Genomic DNA, 18,777 nt, shown 5'->3' on the forward strand with positions numbered 1-18,777 from the left:
GTCCCGCACCGCGGGGAGCCGGAGGGAGCTCGCAGCCCCGAACCCGCAGCTCCGGACCCGCGGCCCCCGCTGCCCCCGCAGCTGCTGTGTGCGGAGCCCCGGGCCACGCTGGCCTCCCGTTGCGAGCAAGAGGAACGACACCAGTTCGCTCCCTGCAGCCAGGGGAGGGCTTTGCCAGTGCCGGTGGTTTTATTACAAGCTGCTGACCGAGTTATAAAAGCTGCGGCGAGCGCAAAGGGGCGGTGGGCGCTTTGTCGTCCCTGGCACACCGGCCTGGGCCTTCCCTTTTCGTTCCTCTCCCTGTTTCTGCCTGTGCTGAATTACCTTCCCCCATTCCTCCTTTGTGTCCCAGTCCTCTCACTTGAAAGCACTTTTTATTTTTTTATTTTCAAACTTCCCCTTGCTCCACATTGACGACGTGCTTTGGCAAACTGTGTCCCAGGCCCTTCTGCTCCCCTGAAAGCAGCACGGGGTTGGGGAGTCAGGCTGCCTCCAGCCTCAGCTCTTACAGCACTACTGTGCTGCTCAGTAAGGTCAGAAGGTGCCTGCTGTTAATTTGCTGATGCTTGAGCTTTGTTCCCAAAGGAAGCAAGTGTGCCTGAAGGACAAGGAGGAGGCACTGGGTGAGGGCGTGCAGCTGACACACAGTGAGCCAGAGGCACAAAGAACCCTGAGATGAGACCCCGCGGAGCTGAGAGCAGTGAGAAGGTGAATTATGGGCATCTCCAAGGGATCAGGTCCTGAGCTCATAAACCCCAATGTCCAGGTAGCCACGAATCCCCAAAGAATCCAGTCACTTTGGAAAACACTAGCCAGGCCTCTGGTGTCCCTGGGGTAGAACATGGATCTCGATGAAGCAGAGCATCCGATGGCTGCATCAGTCCCACACGCTGTCCGTGTCACACAGGTATGTGCCTTGTGCCAAGCTCCTGGCCGTGCGGGAGGAACCCCCAGAGACAGGTTCCCCAGTAGTATGTGACCCTGATTACCAAAGGACTCCTCTTCCCCATCTTCTTCCCCAGTCATAGAATGGCTTAGGTTGGAGGGGACCTTAAAGATCATCTTGTTCCAACCCCACTGTCATGGGCAGGGTTGCCAACCACTAGATCAGGCTGCCCAGAATCCCATCCCACCTGGCCCTGAATGCCTCCAGAGATGGGGCATCCACAGCTTCTCTGGGCAGCCTGTTCCAGCACCTCACCCCACTGTGTAAATTCCCTCCCACCCCCTTCCCCACAGTTCATAGTGTTGCCCATGTGGCAGGCACTGTAGCGCAGGGGCAAGGGAGGGCACTTCTCCCCATCCCTGGGAGAAAGGGGCCTTGTAGCTCCTCAGTGGGCCACAGTGTCCAGTGGGGCCTGGCAGATGTTCCCACTGCCTGGTTTAAGTCTGCTTCTTTTCCCATTCCTGCAACAGAAAAGGAGAAAAAGAGGGGTATGAGGAGACATCAGAGCCTGGAGGAATGAGCACTGAGCCCTTTGAGGCCTCCTTCCCTCCCGGGGGCTTTGGACCACCCCAGCATCTCCAAAGGCTGGTGAGTACTTCCCTGGGCACTGAAGAGGTGATACTTTCACTGTTGCCCACCCAGCCCTGGGACCCTCAAATCTCCTGCAGGCTAGGCTCATGTCAGTCGCCTCTGCCACTGAAGGGGACCAGCCCAGATGCAACCCAGGCAGCATCCCTTGTGTTTGGAGTAAGGAGCATCCACAATCCCCCGAATTCTTGGTCAAATATGGGGACAGGATGAAAAACTGAGATTTCCTTGGGGGCAAGGGGAGAGAGAAGGAGTGAAGCAGGACCTTGGCCTTCCTCAGCACATTGCCCTTGTTGGCAGGAAGGATGGAGGGGCTTCTCTTTCTCAGTTCAGCTGCACTGTTAACAGGAACCAAGTGCTCAGGGGGGCTCCCATTTGGCTTGTTTGTAGCTTCCTGTGGAAAAGAGGGAGAATAAGAAGGATTTACAAAACCTAGGGAGCAGAAAGTGCCAAGAAAGCACAAACTGTCATGGAGTCAAAGCTGATGTCAGTGCTTTCTTCCCACCTCTAACCACAAAGTGACAAAGATCAGGGGTGTCCCCTCATTTCCACGTGCTGCTTGCCCCCACCCCAAACCCCTTTGCAGATGCCAGAGTAGCAAGGAAGAAGGGGTGCGTACCCCATTCTCAGCCTTGCTGGTCACAGCCAGTCCCAGGGCCGGCCCTCCTGCCAACGACTGCTTCAGCTGCTCCTTCACTTCGCTCAGCTGGAGCTCCAGGTCGACGCGGCGCTCCTCCTTCTGCCGGCATTGCTCCTCCAGCAAAGCCACACGCTGCTCCAGGTCCTGCAGCTTCACTCCTGATCACACAAGTGCTCGGTTCAGTGGTTGAGGTTGCTGGGCTGGGCAGCCATCCATCCTCTTGGGTAGTGACACTAGATGGGGCTGCTGGCCCAGCAGTGTGCTGCAGCCAAGTCTGAGCATGGTCTCAAGTGCCATGGCCTCGCTGCCAGCCCTGCATTCCCATCCCGGCCCTTCCCACCGTACCCGGCTGCCTTTGAGCACCCTTAGCCACAGTATGCAACCTACCTGAGCTGCCTTTCATGGCTTCCCGCAGCTCCCTCCTCTCTTTCCGCAGCAGCACCAGCTCACTGCGGATTGCTGCTTTTTCCTTCTCCAGCTTATCCTTCTCTGTTAGAAACCGCCTGGCATCCTCCTCAGCCCGGTTCTTCCCATACCTGTACTGGTTGGCATCTGCATGCACAAGGAGAGCCCATCACAATGGCTCCAGCCTAAGCAAGCCCCACCTGAGCCCAACCTGAGCTGCAGAGACACTTCTCATGGTCCCAGCAGGCTGGCACAGCTCAACCCAGGAGCCTTGGTGGGATCAGCCTCCACACAGAGACCGCAGGCTTCCCCCATTCTGAGGGTCCCATCGCAGACCCCCACTCACTCGATGCGTGTCTCTTCACTTTGACCTGCGGGTCAATTCGCCGTGACTTCTCGCTGCAGGAGGAGGCATGGCGCTTCACCTGGGCTCCTGCTGGCCGTCCCGACTCCTCCTCAGCCTGTGGTGGGGACAGGAGAGTGTGCTGAAACACCTGTGGGACTGCCACAACTCACTAAGGCTCCCAGAACACCTCCTCCACAGCGGTGGGACATGGTGAGGCCCTGAGTCACGCTCACCTGAACCTTCTCGTAGGGGACATCATCATACACCACGCGGGAGGAGTCGGGCTGGCTGTCCTGGGAGCTGCTGGCCCACCTGTGGGACGAGGGATGGGTGTGCCATGGCTTCCTTTCCAGGACATCCCTGCCAGCGCCACAGTGGGCTCTTTGATATCTCTGTTCTCCCAGCTCTGGGCAGGGACACAGCTTTGCTTTTGAGTGCTCACCCTGCCCTACCCAAGCACACATATCCCTTAGGTTCTTCATCAGCATAACTAAAGAATCATACAGTCATAGAGTCATAAAATGTCTTGGGTTGGAAAGGACCTCAGTAATAATCTCATTCCAACTCCTGAGCCACGAGTAAGGTTGCCAGCCATGAGTAGGGTTGCCAACTACTAAATCAGGCACTAGATCAGAATGCCCAAGGGCCCATCCAACCTGGCCTTGAATGGGGCATCCATAACTTCTCAAAAAGCACTTTCTAATTTCAGTCCTGCCAAGGGAAGATGCCTTGCTTTAAGAAATGCCAGCCTCTGGGATGTCCCTTCTATTTCCTGGGATCTTGAGAAAACCCAGGAGCCCAGGATGAGGCTCACCATCCCACCCCATTGTGGTTTAGCACAGCAGGAGGAAAGTCTTACAGGTAGGAGTGCCTCACAGCTGTCACAATGTTAGCAATGGTCTCCACATCCACGTAGTCATAGTGCAAGGCCTCCGGTGCAGTTTGGGAGCCCGTCACCACCAAGAGAAGGCCCAACCAGCGGCCCAGGTCTTCTGAGCAGCTTGCCTGTGGAGAGAGAAGGGGCTGGGGAGCATGCCTGGCTTCAAGTGACCCTCACTCCTACTCCAAATCACAAAGCCTTACTGCAGGGAAGGGCTCATTGATGCAAAGCACATGTGCAAGATTTAGGAGGATCAAAGAGAAAGCACGTGCGTTCCCAAGCCCCCAGCAAGCTGCCTATTTCAGCCCTTCTGGCCTCCTCCCTGCACATCACTGCACCATAAAGGCACCCTGGGCTTCAGCAGTGTGCACAGGAGGGAAAAGCAAGGCACCATGTGCTGGCTGCTGAAAGGGCTGATTTTCTCCTAATAAAAGCTGGAACAGCAAGTAAAGGTGAACTTGGGACAGAAGAGCGTTGGTAGCACTCTAATGGGGCTGAGCATCTCCAGACTGGGCTCCATCCAAAGAATGATGTTTTAGTGAACATGCTGGCCATTTAGCGGGCATGGCAATGATGGATTGACAATTGGACTAGATGATCTTAGAGGTCTTCCTATGACTCCAAGGTGCTCCCCCAGCATGACAATCCCCCCAGGAACGTCTCCAGGGAGCTGGTGTGCCCCGCTCACCTCTAGAGCGGCCACCTCCTGCCCACTGCGCAGGATACGGAATGCAAAGGGGTGTTTGGGGCCCAGTCCTGGGACCACCTCACAGCCCCGGAGGTTGATGGCATTGACGTGGGTGCGCAGGTCGGTGCGGTCCTTGTGGAAGTAGAGGGTGTTGGCCTTGAGGCGGCACCAACGTTCCTTCCAGCACTGGTTGACCAGGACGCTCAGGTAGCCTGGGAACAGAAGAGTCTCAGCACCATTTTGGAGCCCCAAGGAGTGCCCTAATTCTCCATGAGCTCAATGGGAGCTCCCACAGCCCCTCAGAAGTGAGCTCAGGACTCATTTCTGCCCCCAGCCCCACGAACCGCAGCATGGGATATCCTCCTCAGTGGAGGAGGTCTGCGTATCCTCAGGGGAAGGCTTCTTCTTGGAGAAGCTGATGATCCTGGTGATCTTCTTCCCTGCTGCCCGGCTCATTGAGCCCTTCAGGTCAGCCAAGCCACTCTTCTTGGCTTTCCCTAGAAGAGAACAGCTCTGATAGCCCCCATCGCCCATCGCAGTGTCCCTGCTCAGTGGGCCAGGACGACATCCCATCTCGCCTACCGTTCTCACAGAGCTCCCTGCGGGCCATGGGGGAGCAGGTCTCACCCGTCGCCACACTGTCTGAGTCAGAGGTGTGCTTCTCCTGTGACAGCCTCTGTGGAGAAGAGTGGGGCAGGCACTGGTTCAGCAGCATCCCTCTGCCCAGCCCCAAGCAATGACCACGCATGGGCTTTTGTCCCTCCAGCACAGGGCTGGGACATGCATTCTGTGCTGGGAGCCCATTGGCCCTGCAGACTTGCTGTGAGGACGGAAGGCCACCAGCCCCACATAGCATGTGGCCAGTCCCTGTCCTCCCAGCCACAGCCAGAAAACATCACCTTATCCAGGTCCATCTTGCAGGGCATCACTGGGGACGTGGGGACTTCCATCCCACTCGTTCCTGCAGTGCTTGCTTCCTTTATCACCTGCAGAGAAAGGTCTCTGAGTAGCCCCTCACAATGGGCTGGGGACAAAGGCAACTGTCCCCACACCGCCAAGCTCCCAGTGCACAACCCAAGTCCAGTTGGCCACTGTGGTCTCTGCAGCACCTGCAGCTCTACTGCCCGCCACGAGCCCTGCTTGGGGCACAAACCCTGTTTGCTTGAGGCCCTTCCAAACAACAACTGCTGTTGAGATGCATGGTCAGAGGGCTGGACATGAGGGATCTGGGAGCTGCCAGCACTACACACCCCGCTGTCCCCCATGTCACAGTTCTTACAGGAGAGGCAGCACAGCCCCTTTCTCAGCCCAGAGCTCGCAGCAGAGATGGCCCCTTCCTTGCCTCCCACACCCAGAACAAAGGCAGGAAAGGGCCACGAGGAAGAGGAGGGGGTGAGCAAACATCCCCACTCCACTCCCTGGTGAGGGGCTCAGGCTATCGGCACAGGAGCCGCCCAGGGCTTGGGAAGTAGCTAGCCAGCCATCCCCACGGCTGATAAGACCCAGAGGAAAACCCCCTTCCCTTTTTCCTTCCCAGAACAGCCAGAGGAAGGCTATGAGTGAGGGGGAGGCAGCAGTCTACCTTCAGCCATTCTTCAGCCTGCTCCTTGCTCTGCACAGCCAGCACCAGTGCCTCAGCCCCAGGCAGTGAGAAGCGCAGCTCGTGCTTCTTGCGTCGCCCATCCTTGGGGACATAGATGACATTGCAGGTGCTCAGGGACACTTCCACATGTGGCTGCCGGTCCTTGGAGCTTTTGTAGCACTGGGAGAAGCAAAGGGAACCACTCAGGGCTCAGCTGATGCTGCTGCCATGCCCAGGATGGTGGGTAGGGATGGGCAACCGTGCAGCCAATGGCACAGATGGAGGTGGCTGTGTCTCTGCTATACAGACACTCAACAATACTAGGGCTGCAGGATGCCCTCTCCCTTTCCTTCACTAGCCAAGGGGCCTCAAAAGCAAGGAGCCCTTTGTTTGCATGCAAAGGAAGCAGTAGCAACCCCCGCATGTGCTGTTGGTTGGTCGCAGTCTTGGAGCAGGGTTTGCTGACCTCCCCCTAGCCCACCTGCAGGTCTCTTCCCATCCCTGGTGCCCCACCAGCACCGGGCTCACCAGCAGTTTGCCATCCCGTATGATGGTGAGCTGCTTGGCCCACTGCCCGAAGCGCTTCTTGCGCAACAGGAAAGCGCAAATCCTACAGTCCTTCACCAGGTTCATGGAGGCTTCTTCTGATGGCCACTGGTGTGTCAGCTGCTGGCCTTTCCCCTCCTCCTCCTCTTCGTCATAAGATTCATAGGAGCTGCTCATGGCATCTGAGTCGTTGTCTGGAAGGGAGTAGGCAAGTCACCCCATTCAGATGGAGCAGCTCCACATCCTGCTCTGAAAGCATTGCTGCTTTGATCCCTACTAACTACTCCTATGTCCCCCATTTCCCCTTCTCATTACTCATGATGCTTGCAGGCCAAAAGCCAGTCCCAGGCATTCCTGTCCAAACCCCAGGGCTGGCTTGTTTCTTTGCAAGTCTCACACTTTTAAAGGCTCCTGGTGCAGCAGAGAGGAGCAGGTCAGGAAAGCTCAGTGCCTCCCCTCCTGCCAGCACTGCAGCCAGGCACAGCCACACTGCACCTTCAGCACGTAGCAACTCTCAGTTTTGCTTGAGCCCATGTCTCATGCCCACTTTGCTGAAGCTCTTCGCTGCCTGGTGAGGGCACCCGGGTACCTACAAGAGTTCTTCTGCTCCCCGTTCATCCTGGTGACGGGGTAGTTGCTGTCTGCGTCCTCATAGTAGCCATCCATGATAGAGTTGGGGGGGCTGGAGCTGTCTGCAGGGGAAGCAGAGGATGGCCAGGGCTGTGGGTAAGCCTGCAGTCAGGCAGAGCAATGTGCACCTGCTGCAAGTGCACACAGGCACCAAGGCTGTCACATCTGTTCACTGCTCCCTCCCCACCAAGGAGCAAACAGCCTGGTGCAAAGCAGCACGGTGGGATGGGAAATAAGTGGATGTGGTGCAGTGCGGGTGGTTTCCTTCACTGGAAGGGTCTGGCTCTGCCTGTTTGGCTGTGGGGCAGGTGGGATGCAGCAGGAGCAGGACTCACTGCGGGAGGTGATGTACTCGGGGGCCTTGCCCGGGCCCAGAGGCAGCGCTTCCTCATAGTAATCCTCAGGTGGGGGGGTGGTGGGCAGAGGCGGAGGGGGGTCTGCAGGAACCTGTGGCAGAAACACCAGTGAATGAGAGGCCATGCATCCCCGAGGGGCCAGCAGGCACTGCGGTGTGAGAGGCAGGAGCAGGTCCCACCTCCCTGTGCTGGTGCAGAGTTCAGAGAATTGGGACATACGCTCTTTGCTGGCTGGCTCCTCGCAAGCTCCACACTGATGCTGTCACCAGTATCCCCATCATCCTCCTGCATGTCCCGGAGATCCCGCAGGTCACAGTCTGGATTGAGAGGAAGTGATGAGGGTGAGGGAGTAGCAGGACCCTAGAGATGGGCATCCATGTCCCCAGGGAGCCCCAGGCTAAGCACCCAGGGGCATGGGTATGGGGCAGCAGGAACAGGCGCTCAGGATGACAATGCCCTCCCTGGGCACAAGGACACAGCTTCAGCCTCCCTCCTGCCCTCCTGAGAGCCCCCATGGCCAGCTGGGAGCCCAGCTCAGCACCTGATAGTGAGACCCCAGCACCATCCTGAGATGGTCCCACATACCAAACTCCTCAAAGAGAGACTCCACAAAGCTGGTGCCATTGCTCAGGGAGGCCGTGTTCACATACATGAAGTCTGTGTCCTTCCCTGGGAGTGAGAAGAGAAGCTCAGTCTGGAGCAGGGCAGCATGGCCAGGCACCAGCACCTCTTGCCCCCTAGACATGCCAACTCATGGCCACAGAGCAGGCTGGGGACACAGCACCAGTGGGACAGCCACTGGGTGCCATGGCAGTGGGACACTGACCTGTGGGTGGCTGCAGCTTCTGCAGGATGGAGGACACAGCTACCTTCTTTTCCTGGGCCGTGGCACTCAGGTACTCGTGGTCCAGCAGCTTGAGCAGGATGCTGAGCTCTGGCAGGAGCTGGTCCAGCACTGGGGGAAGCAGAGAAAAGCCCATGAATGTAGCGATATCAGGATGCTGGGCTTCACCCACAGCCCCTCTGTATGTGAGGAAGGGCACAGAGCAGAGGCTCAGCAGAAGAGGCAGCTGGAACAACAAGGGCATATGGGAGGCATAGGGCACTTTCCAAGCCAGCCCAGCAGTCTTGCACATTTTGATTCAACTTTTGGCTCAAAACTGTGACAAGCTCAGGAACTGAGTCAACCTTTGCCTTGAGGACATTCTCCCCCTAATCACAGCTAGGCATGAAAAGCACAGGGGCAACACCAGAGGTGCTGAAATAAATGTGCAAAAAGATTCACAGAAGGCAGAAAGGGCTGTGACACATGGAAGACCCCCGTGGGGCTGAGAGCTCAGGGCTGTTTGCCAAGTGCACACGTGCTCCTTCTGCACACACCGGCACGCAGACGCTGGGATGCAGCCTGTGGGTGGAAACTTGAGCTCTGCAAGCTTGCTGGACTGCTATCAAAGGGCTCAGCACGTGAATATTTCCATGCAGATAACAGTACACCTCTATCCCACCTACAGTGTAGCACAGCTGCTGTGTGCTGCTGCAAGGCTGCACCCATGTGTAACACAACTCCACGTGCTTGAATTTCAGAGCAGGCTTACAGAAAAAATTAATCCCTTCAGGCAGTATTTGGCATGCTGGTGAGGAGGGAAGGGAAGGCATTGCCATACAGCACCCCTGCTGCAGTCACAGTGCTGGGAAGCAGCTCTGCTCAGCCCCTGATGGACTACAGGGCCCTGAGCATCCCTCAGTGTGCCTGTCTTGCCTGCAGAGCACCTCCAGCCCTGCTCAGCCCATGGTCTGAGACAGAGCCCTGCTGGTAACCAGAGCCCCAGAACAAAGCAGGGATGGGCTCCTCAGCTGCTCCAGCGTGCAGCTCTCAGGCTGTTCTCCTGATTTCTGCTGAGCAAAACAGAGCTGGAGACAAACCCCAGCTCCTGTGTCATGTGGGAAGCACCTGCAGCATCCAGGGCCTAGACAGCCCAGCTCAGAACACCAACAAATCTGTGGCTCTGGAGGCTATCAAAGTCGGGGGAAAAAAACAACTGTTTCTTTCAATGCAAGTGTGAGTGAGATCTTGGCAGCAACTGAACATCATCAGAGCACAGCTGGGGTGGCCCCGCAGCTGGCTGTGGGTCTGCAGGGACAGGGGAGAGGCCAGAGGGGACCGCAGTGGCAGCTGGGACGTGCTGAGTGATGGGGTGTTTGGAAAGCAGAGTGCGTGCCTCATGGACAGAGCACACAGCCACTGGGTGCACTGCTGGACCATCACTTCTCTGCAGGGACAGAGCAGTGGTGCTCGGAGGAAGGACTGTTTGCCTCAGAGCTGCAGGCAGTGCAGAGCCAGGCAGCGGTGAGGGCATGTTTCCCAGGGTGAGCGAAACATCCCTCAGCCAAAGGGGAGCCCAACGTGAGCCAGCTGATGCTGATCAGTGCCCAGCCAAGGCAATCCCCCCATGCAAAAGGACAGCATGCCTGGCTCCAAAGCACCGCTCCCCAGGACGCAGGGCAGGATGCAGCTCACATCCTGCTGCCTCTGCCGATGGTCTTCTATCTCCACAGACCTTCTGCTTCCTCCTCCTCCCCAGCGCCAAGCCAAACACCAGCACAGCCCTTCAGCATGACTTTGCCAGTGCCCGTCTCCCACAGGCAGACCCCAAGGAGGGCAGTGAGCACCAGTGAGTGGTCAGCATCTCTCAGCCCATGGAGAAGGAGAGGGCAGTACAGTGGGACCATGGCTCCTGCTTGAGCTTTGGAGCTGGAAAAGCAGCACACAGCACATAGGTGGTTGGGTGCTCAGCTCCCACTGTTCTCCCCTTCCAGCGAGGGGAGAGAGGCAGACATTCCCAGGATGCATGCAGAATGGAAATGGTGGAAACACACTGCCAGGTGAGACATCCTCCTCTGGCCAGCCAGGATCCAGCTGCAGGGCTTGGCTTAGTGCTGGGCTAGTGAGGAAGCAGCTGAGAAGAAAAGCAAGATGTCCCACCAGCGCCTGGGGAGACACTTACCCACTCCCTGCCCCAGCTCAGCAGATAAGGACCATGCCCTGTGCCCCCTTCTCACAGCACACTGCAGCCCATGGTGCATCCCCCAGGACATCTCCCATCACAGCTCTCAGACCTCTGTCAGGGCACCAGACCAACCGAGGGCCAAAGGGCCACAGAGCAGGCAGCGCCTTGGCAAACGAGTGCTCAAAGCAGAGCACTGAAGGCTCCTTTGTTCCTCCCCAGCTGAGCTGTCCCCTGCATCTCCCTTGTTACAGCTGCCCCCGGAGCCGAGGGGGGGTGAGCTGCTCAAAGGGGCCTTGATCTGCAGCGGGTGCACAGAGCCGAGCCTGCGCCTGGGGGAGCGGAGGGAGAGAAGAAATTAATTTCCTGCACTTGTTCAGCTCCCAGCCCACAGGAGGTTAATGAGGCGGCTGCAGGAAGCCAGGGGAGACTGCCCACGGGTCACTGTACGGATGGCACAGACAGGGGCTCAGTGTCTGGTGCCAGCGCACAGCCCACCCTTGGGCGAGCAGGGCACCAGCCGCAGAGAGCCCAGCCCGTGTTCCCTGCTGCCAAGCAGCAGTGCAGACACAGGGTCCCACCTGCTGGGTGCTGCTGGAGTTTCTCCTGCAGCCCAAACACCATGAGATCACTTCTCTGTGCTGGGTGCAGGCATCCTAGGACAGGGAGCCTTGCAATGGAGATGCGCTGATCTCCACGTCTACTGCAGCAGGGATGGGAAGATGTCAGAGGTCCCTGTGCCTGAGAGGGTTGGGAGCTATGGAGGCAGATGGCTTTAGCATGTGCTAAGCTGGGCTGGATAAGACACAGGTCAGCACTCCTGGGACAGGAGGTCTGGAGACCAGCACCAAGAATGAAGCTCAAACCACCACCAGGATGCTGCTGCTGCTCAGGTCAGCAGGCAGTGCTTACTCTGCATCCCAGTACACCCCACAAACAGCAGCAAGCAGGATTCCCCTCTCCACAGCAGCACCCCACAGCACTCCCCACCTCGTGCCCAGGCCAGCTCTATTCTTAGACTCTGTGAACACATTCCCCTTGGGAACCCGTGTCCTCTGGATTGGAGATAAGGCTCTGGGCGCAGCTGCAGAGCATGTCCCCTCTCCTCAGCCTCTGCTCGGTCACAGGAGCAAGCAGCAGCTCTTGCTTCAGCAACCTGCAGGGAAGTGGAGGAGGAAGAGGAGAAGAAGGAAGGGGAAGAAGTGTCTCCAGCCAAGCTAACACAGCAGTTTCCGTGTGCATGGACTGTCTGTCACAGAGACAGAGATAAGACCATGCACGTGTGGCTGCAAAGCAGAGCTGGTTGGCAGCCACAGCCCAAGGGAGCCCTGAGGAGGGGGAACAGTTCCAGGGAGCAGCACTGCAACATCGCTGCAGGGACTCAGCCTGTGGCTCCCTTGTCCCCTCCAGGCCCCGCTTCCTCCCACACCAGGTGGAGGCCGAGGGTGAGGGGGGCCGGGGGAAATCGGATGCTGGGAGTGACGGCCATTGTTTGTAGCTAAAATAAAAACTGAGCAAAAATAAATCCTTCCTGTTGGCGTGGGCAGGGCCCCAGGATGCTCTGCCTGCGGAGGTGCACTGCTTGGAGTCGACACAGGCAGTAAACAGATGTTTATAGCTCCTGGGATGCCAGAAATAGGGTGGGATGCAGGAGGGGAGGGGGCCACTGCAGCACCTGAGGACAGTGGCACTGAGCACTCAGAGCAGCTCCGAGGGAAGGAAGGCTGGAGCCTCCCAGCCCAGTGCTGGGGGGCCATTCCATTCCCATTCCCATTCCCACGGGACTGTTTCTCACATACCCACAGGGCAGGAGGCAGGCGCACGGCTCCCACCATTGTTCCTCCACATCCATACTGCCTGAGGCCCTGCAGCATCTCAGCCCCGGTGGGCACAGGGTGAGCTGCACTGGGCTGGCAGCAAGGAGAGCCTGGAAAGTCCCCTCCTGAGTGCGTACCCAGCAACTTGGCACGCTGCAGCACAGAGGGTTTAAGAGAAAAGCAAGCCATTAATTATCACACTCATGCTCTGGAAATATCCCATAACAGTGGAAGATTTGCTCAGGGGCCGCTTGATGCCCATGAATCATCTCCTCCTTGTGAACAAGGGCCCCTTGAGAGGGGTGGGTGGGGGCAGTGTCTCCACTTCCAGCTCTGGCAGCCAGAGCCTGAGCGCTTCGGGCTCCTCCTGTGTGCCCCCCAGCCCCCTCTCCAACCACCCCCACAGCCATTAACCCCACCTTAGGGCAGGTGTCCCCAGCTCGGGGGTTGCAGCACCCCCAGCACTGAGGAGCACAGTTGGCTCACACCTCCTGAGTGCCCATTGCACCGCAGGCAGCAGGGACCTGCAGGACCTGCAGCACCCTGTGCGGCCAGGCTGCATTGGGCAAGGCAGGGGCACACATCTTCTGGGGAGTTCATCAATACAACTCTGCAGTATTTAGTATCCTCAGCTGATAGCCTTGGAAAAATCAGCCCTGGGAGCTGAACGTGCAGCATGCTTGCTCAAGGGAACAGGAGGTTCCCACAGGCAAAGCGACCACTGCATTCTCATCTTACAGCAAGGAGCCCACAGCTTGCTGCCCTCTGCCCTGCTCCAGCACTGGGACCAGGGGAGAAAGAAACATCGGGGAGACAAAGCAGCCAGAGAATGCTTTACCCTTTGAAACGTGCACCCCAGGCACTCAGGGCTGTGCTGACCACCAGCACACGTTTGCTGCTGCTGTTTTCAGCACGGCTTGAGAGAAGGGCCCTATGCCTGGTCCAGCTATGTGCCAGCAGCGGCTCCTTCCTTGATATAAATAGCTCTGCTGAAAGCCTTATCTGGCAGCCCTGCTCTCAGTGACCCCAGAAGCCAGCAGCTGAGCCGTGAGCCTGGCCCAGGGGGAGCTCAGATCATGCTCCAGACATGCTCTGCCTGAGCCCCCTCTCTCAGCCCCCTCAGGCCCATGCCCTGCCTGTTATGTGATCAGCAGAGCGCTTGCACCACAGCAGAACGGCTCCATGAATCTGAGCTGCATGGGTAATAATTAACAGGGGAATGATTGAATCACCCCCAACCACCTCCCGTGACCGAGGCAGATAAGGAGCCCTTTGGTGCCCCATGCTGGGGATGCTACCCAGGGGCTGCCCCCTCTGTGCTGACATTTCTCCATCTCCTGGAGAAGATTGTGGAGGTTTGTTTTAGCTCACCCAAAGCAAACTTTTCCCCTCTGAAACGATGAGGCTGCAGCTGCCCTGACCCCAGAGTTTTGTGCATCACCTTCTTTTACTGCTGAGTGAAGCAAGAAGATGAGCAAACAAAGGTACAGGGACACAGCGAAGCTTCTGGGTGAGGATCCCCTGAGCCCAGGCACAGCCCAGTGCCAAGGACACAGCTCTGTGAGCACACAGGGCTGCACTCAGGGGGTGACATTTCAGCAATCGGTGTGATGCTCTGCAGGGAGCCTGGGAGCAGGGAGTGGGGCTGGGTTGATAAGAGCTGCTGGCTGAGAACGTGTTTAAGTAATGAAAGGAAAAGAGAGGTTTGAGATGCCCTTTTAAAGGAATAGTCGGGCAGGGGCAAGACCTGCTGAGCAATGTATAAAAACAAGCTTCAGGCTGAGGAGAGATGTTAGGATTAGCCAGAACCCAGAATAAACTCTGCTATTTCCAAGTAAAATTTTGGCATTGGCCTCTTCAAAACCAGCCCTGCAGCAGCAGAGACAGCAGGATGCTGCTGTGCCCCCACACCATGAGAGGCCCCAGCAGTGGGGCAGAGCAGCAGAGGATGGCTGAGGCACTGCCTGGTGCACACCCTGTGTGCAGGGGACACAGCAGGCACCTCCCAAATGGGCATCCCAGTCCTACGGATGGATGGAAGCTTTCTGTGTCCCAGGCATCACCTTTCCCCAAAGCTCCATACAGCAGATGTGCTTCTTATAGGAAAAGTGCCATGGGACCATCATGTACAGGAGGACACAGGACTTTCCCCTAGAAGGGGGCAGGCTGGGGGGGCAGAGGAGCTGCAGGAACAGGATGGGTGAGGAATCAGCCAGAGCCAGCTCTGCTTCTCTGAATACATCCAGCCATGCTGCGTGATGGGGACACCTCCTTCTGGAGGTGGTGGAAGGAGTAAAAACCAGCAGGGATAGAAAAATCCCATAGGGGCAAAATTGCTATGAAGTCAGCACCACAGAGCCAGCCCTGCCCAGCCCTGTGGGATGGACACAGTGGGGGCACCCATAGGGTCTCTGCACTTTGGGGGCCAGAGCTGTGCTGCCGTAGCATCCTCAAGGGCAGGATAAGCGTGTTTGCTCAGCTGAGAACAGCCCTTCCGTTTCCTTCCATTGGTGAGCATCAGGTGCAGCGGCAAGGCCACCAGCCTGCAGCATTTCCTACCCACTTAACCCCTTCAGGGCAGGAGTGGAGGCAGGACAGCCAGTGCTGCATGGTAGGAAAGCCAAGCCCAAGCACACGGGATGGTGTGATCGCCCAGAAAGTGCTGATGTCTCCAATGGTGCCGGGACTGGTTCACCCTATCTGCTTTTAGCTTTGGCATACAAAAGCCAGCTATCAAACCTGTTCCTACACATCTCCTACTCCTGGCTCTGCCCTGTACAACCTCAGTTTCCCAAAGCATAAGATGACACTGGCATTGTGTCAAACGGGAGGCTGAACCTGCCGGACAATGAGACACAAATGGGCTGCTCTGCCATCAGCGAGTCTGGTGGGTCAAATGTTCAAAAGCACCCAGGAGAAAACCACAGCCACTGCTTGGGCTGCTCCTCATACACCTCCCCGGAGCTCTCCTGCTAATTGCCAGCAATCAGAGCACACAGCGGCGCCCAGACCTTGCTCCTATCGCTCCCAGGATCACATGCAGGCAAAACCCACTTCAAAAAAAAAAAAAAAATTTTTGAACATAGAAACTCCTCCCAGATCTGTGCTCATTCCAAACTGTTACGAAATGCCAGTGTTTTCCCCTGCCTGCCAAAAGCCCTCCTTTGATGAGATGAGAGGCGTTATCAGTTAAAAATCGAAGGGGCTGAAGAATCCGAGGCAGGTTCCATAGGGTGGGACCACCAAATCAGAGATTTTCATCCTTCCCCACCACAGAGGCTGCAGATCATTAGCACAGAGGGACTGGAGCTCGCTGAATGCCACTGCTTTTGGCAGCTGGGGGTGATGACAGCCGGGTGTTGTTGGCCATGGCAGTGCCCGGGCTGCGGGTGGCAGGGCCCAGCACTATTCATCCCAGGGCTGGTGTGTGAGGCAGGGACAATGCAGAGCTCCTCGGGGATTTTTCTGACCAAGCTGCCTGTCCTGGGAGAGGGATATTCCATACAGAATGTATGTAGAACGTGCAGTTTTGCCATTAATTTACATGGGAAAAAGGTTCCTTCCACACAGGAGGAGATACTCGTTCCTTTATCTGTGCCAGACTGGACTGGTGTAGGGAAGAGTTAAAGGATTAGGATGTGAGTCTGGGATGTCAGAAACCACTTCAAGCCTCCACTTTGCAAAACTCTTATCTTGTGTCCCAGCAAGCAACTTGGCCACAGAACAACAGGCAAACACTGGGCCGAGCCCAGCTTTCACTCCCTGTTCTCCTCTACAAAGCCCTCCAACTGTTCAGGATGAGACAACTTCAAAACCTCATACAAAGCTTTCCTGGGATGGGATAAGGAGTGCCGGCCCTCCTGCAGGCAGCATTTTGGTGTATGCTGTGTAGCACAGGGCACGTCAGCATGCAGCTCAGCACATTTCCGCCGGAAAACAGCACTTCCAGGTCAAGAGCAAGCATTGGAAAGAGGCAGGTTTCCAGACAGTCCCATGCGATAGGAATCCCTATCACTGCCTGGAAGGTGCTAACACAGCATGAACCCACTGCTTCCCACCCTTCCCAGCAGCCCCAACGCTGCATGGGGCAATAACACACTGCCTGCCTGCACTGGGGCAGCCCAGGGACAGCTCATCCCCATTCCCTGGGCTATAAACAGGACCCCGCCGCCAGGCAGCTCAGCTTCCAGCGGAAGGAATGGCTGCAATGCGGGGGAGAGCTCGGCACTTGCCTGGTGCTAACAGCTGGCCCCAGAGCTCCTCGCCCCCTTCACCAGGCTGCATGTGGGGCTCAGGCAGCAGGTCAGGAATGAGCCTGGCTCCCTCCCTCCCAGTCCAATGCCTTCCCATTCTTGTGGGTGAGCTGGAGCCAAGTTTATCCCTGACACATCTCTGCTGGCTTCACTGGATTTAGACCACAGATATGGTGCAAGATTGAAATTCTCGTGGCACGAAAGGTCAGAGAAGAGTTATTAATGAGGAGTAGCAAGCACAGCCCAGCTGGAGCAAAGGCTCATGGCATGGAGCATCCCCAAATCACAAGCACATCCATAGCTCTCCATCGGCACAGCCTGGAGTAGCTGCCAGAGAGCACGGAGAGGCTGGGGACTGGGTCAGAGGCCCCTCGTCCACCAAAACTCCATGCCCTCCCTGCACAGCTACAGCCTCAAAGGGATCCAGAGGCTCTGGTGATGAGCAGAAGAATTCGGAGAAGGTTTACATTAGCAAAGAGCAATCCGAGTGCCAACAGCCATTCATTACACACACTGAAAGTAAAGCAGCAGGCACCTCCACCACTACCATAGAAGGCACCTGTGAGGGGGTAAAAGAAGCAGCACAGCTCTGCCTCAGTGGGGAAACCTATGCAAAGTGGGGCATGCCAGGCATCGGGGCAGTGGGCCTCCATCAGGTGTCATGGATAGGAACCTCTCCATGCACATCCTGTGCTGTGTCTGGGCTCATCTCTTCTAAGCCCCAGTATGGGCTTAGCAGCACACCGTCACCTCCCCACGATGGAGTCCTACAGCCCTCAGTGCTCATAATGTGGCGGGGAGCACTGCCCAGTATACATCTATCACAGGTGGGACATCCTCCCAGCAGCCTGCACAGCTTTCCCCTTTGCCCATCAATGAGGTCCTCTGGGCCCTGGCACCACGTGTGTTTGACCACACTCCTTCTGCAGAAGCAGCCTCCTTCAGAGCCAGCACTGCGGGGCAGGTGGGCTGGGTGAGCTGCAAGGGCAGGCTGTCCCTGTCCCTGTCCTCTCCTGTGATGCCAGGCAATGTACTCAGCAACGACACTGCGTGCTGCATCCCCAGAGCTGAACTCGTCACATCACATTTCTACTGCAGAAACACCATCCCATCCTTTTCCATTGGGAAAGGGAACTCCTGACCCTCGCGCCTCTCTGGCGCTGACCCCGAGCAGCACACACAGCGACTGCAGAGCCACATCCCCGGCATCATTAGCACTGCTGCGGCACCAACCAAGGCCGGGACCCGTGTGTGCTTCCCCACGCCTCCACCTGCTGCTGCACAGCCCCGGGGCAGCGCTCGGCACCGACGGGCAGCACCACGCCGCACGTTCCCCGCAGCGCAGGCACCGGACCGGGGCAGGTCCCGCTCCAACCCGACAGCCCCGGGTGCTCGGTGCGACGGCCGCGGCGCGGAAACTCTCCCTCCCTTCAATCCCGGGACCAGCTCCTCCTCGACGAGCGCACCGAGCGCTCATCCCCCGCACGCCCTCCCGCAAGGCGCTGCCGTTTCATCCGCCCGACCAACGCCGGCCCGCGTCCCAGCCTCAGGTGACGACGCGCACCGACCCCCGGCCCTTTCCCCCCGCAGCGCCCGGTGCCGCCGCCCGCGCCGTGCCCTCACCGCTCAGCCGGTCCATGGTCCGCACCGCGGGCAGCGGCGGCCGCCCCGGGAGGAGCGGACGGGCGAGTGGCGGCGCGGCGGTCCCGCAACGCCCCTCCCTCGGCGCGGGGCAGCACCGGCACGGCCCCGCCCTTGAGCCGCGCCTGCAGGGATGCTGCCCCGCCCCGCCGGGTGGCGGCGGCTCCGGAGCCGAGTCGGGGGCTCCGTGCTTCGGCCCCCCGTTCCCGGGGCTCTCCGTACCCGCTCTCTCCTGGCGTCCCTCGGCCCTGCGTTGCTGCTGTCGCTGTGCCCCGACAAGAACTGGCACCTGTAGTGCGGGGCACCGTAGAGCCGGCAGCCCCTTCTGGTCACCTGAGCAGCCCAGCCCTACTCCCCCCGCGCACAGCCCCGTAGAGATGTGCCCCCATTCGTCTCTCCCTTTGGGACTGAGCCCCAATTCCCTCTCAAAACAAATGGTCGCCCAGGGCTGTGG

General features: G+C 57.9%; 1 protein-coding gene across 2 annotated transcripts; it reads right to left on the reverse strand.

Annotated features, from left to right (window-relative positions):
• Positions 1-108: 108 nt before the first annotated feature.
• AFAP1L1 (actin filament associated protein 1 like 1) lies at positions 109-18,434 on the reverse strand. 2 transcript variants are annotated; one of them, XM_031598081.2, is made up of 19 exons: positions 18,306-18,434; positions 8,434-8,562; positions 8,193-8,276; positions 7,827-7,924; positions 7,587-7,698; positions 7,215-7,313; positions 6,604-6,815; positions 6,076-6,255; positions 5,393-5,479; positions 5,076-5,169; positions 4,838-4,990; positions 4,494-4,705; positions 3,785-3,930; positions 3,159-3,237; positions 2,926-3,040; positions 2,562-2,726; positions 2,154-2,332; positions 1,800-1,928; positions 110-1,407 (listed from the first exon to the last, which is right to left on the reverse strand). In XM_031598081.2, exons 1-19 carry the CDS (start codon positions 18,319-18,321, stop codon positions 1,384-1,386), a joined length of 2,313 nt encoding a protein of 770 aa, XP_031453941.1. In that variant the 5' UTR covers positions 18,322-18,434; the 3' UTR covers positions 110-1,383. The 2 variants fall into 2 exon arrangements, with proteins under 2 accessions (XP_090007186.1, XP_031453941.1); XM_090151060.1 differs by lacking the exon at positions 7,215-7,313 and having other exon boundaries at positions 109-1,407.
• Positions 18,435-18,777: the final 343 nt, after the last annotated feature.

Source organism: Phasianus colchicus, chromosome 15, assembly GCF_987193195.1.
Source record: "Phasianus colchicus chromosome 15, bPhaCol1.hap1.1, whole genome shotgun sequence".
In the NCBI taxonomy this organism is placed as follows: Eukaryota; Metazoa; Chordata; class Aves; order Galliformes; family Phasianidae; genus Phasianus; species Phasianus colchicus.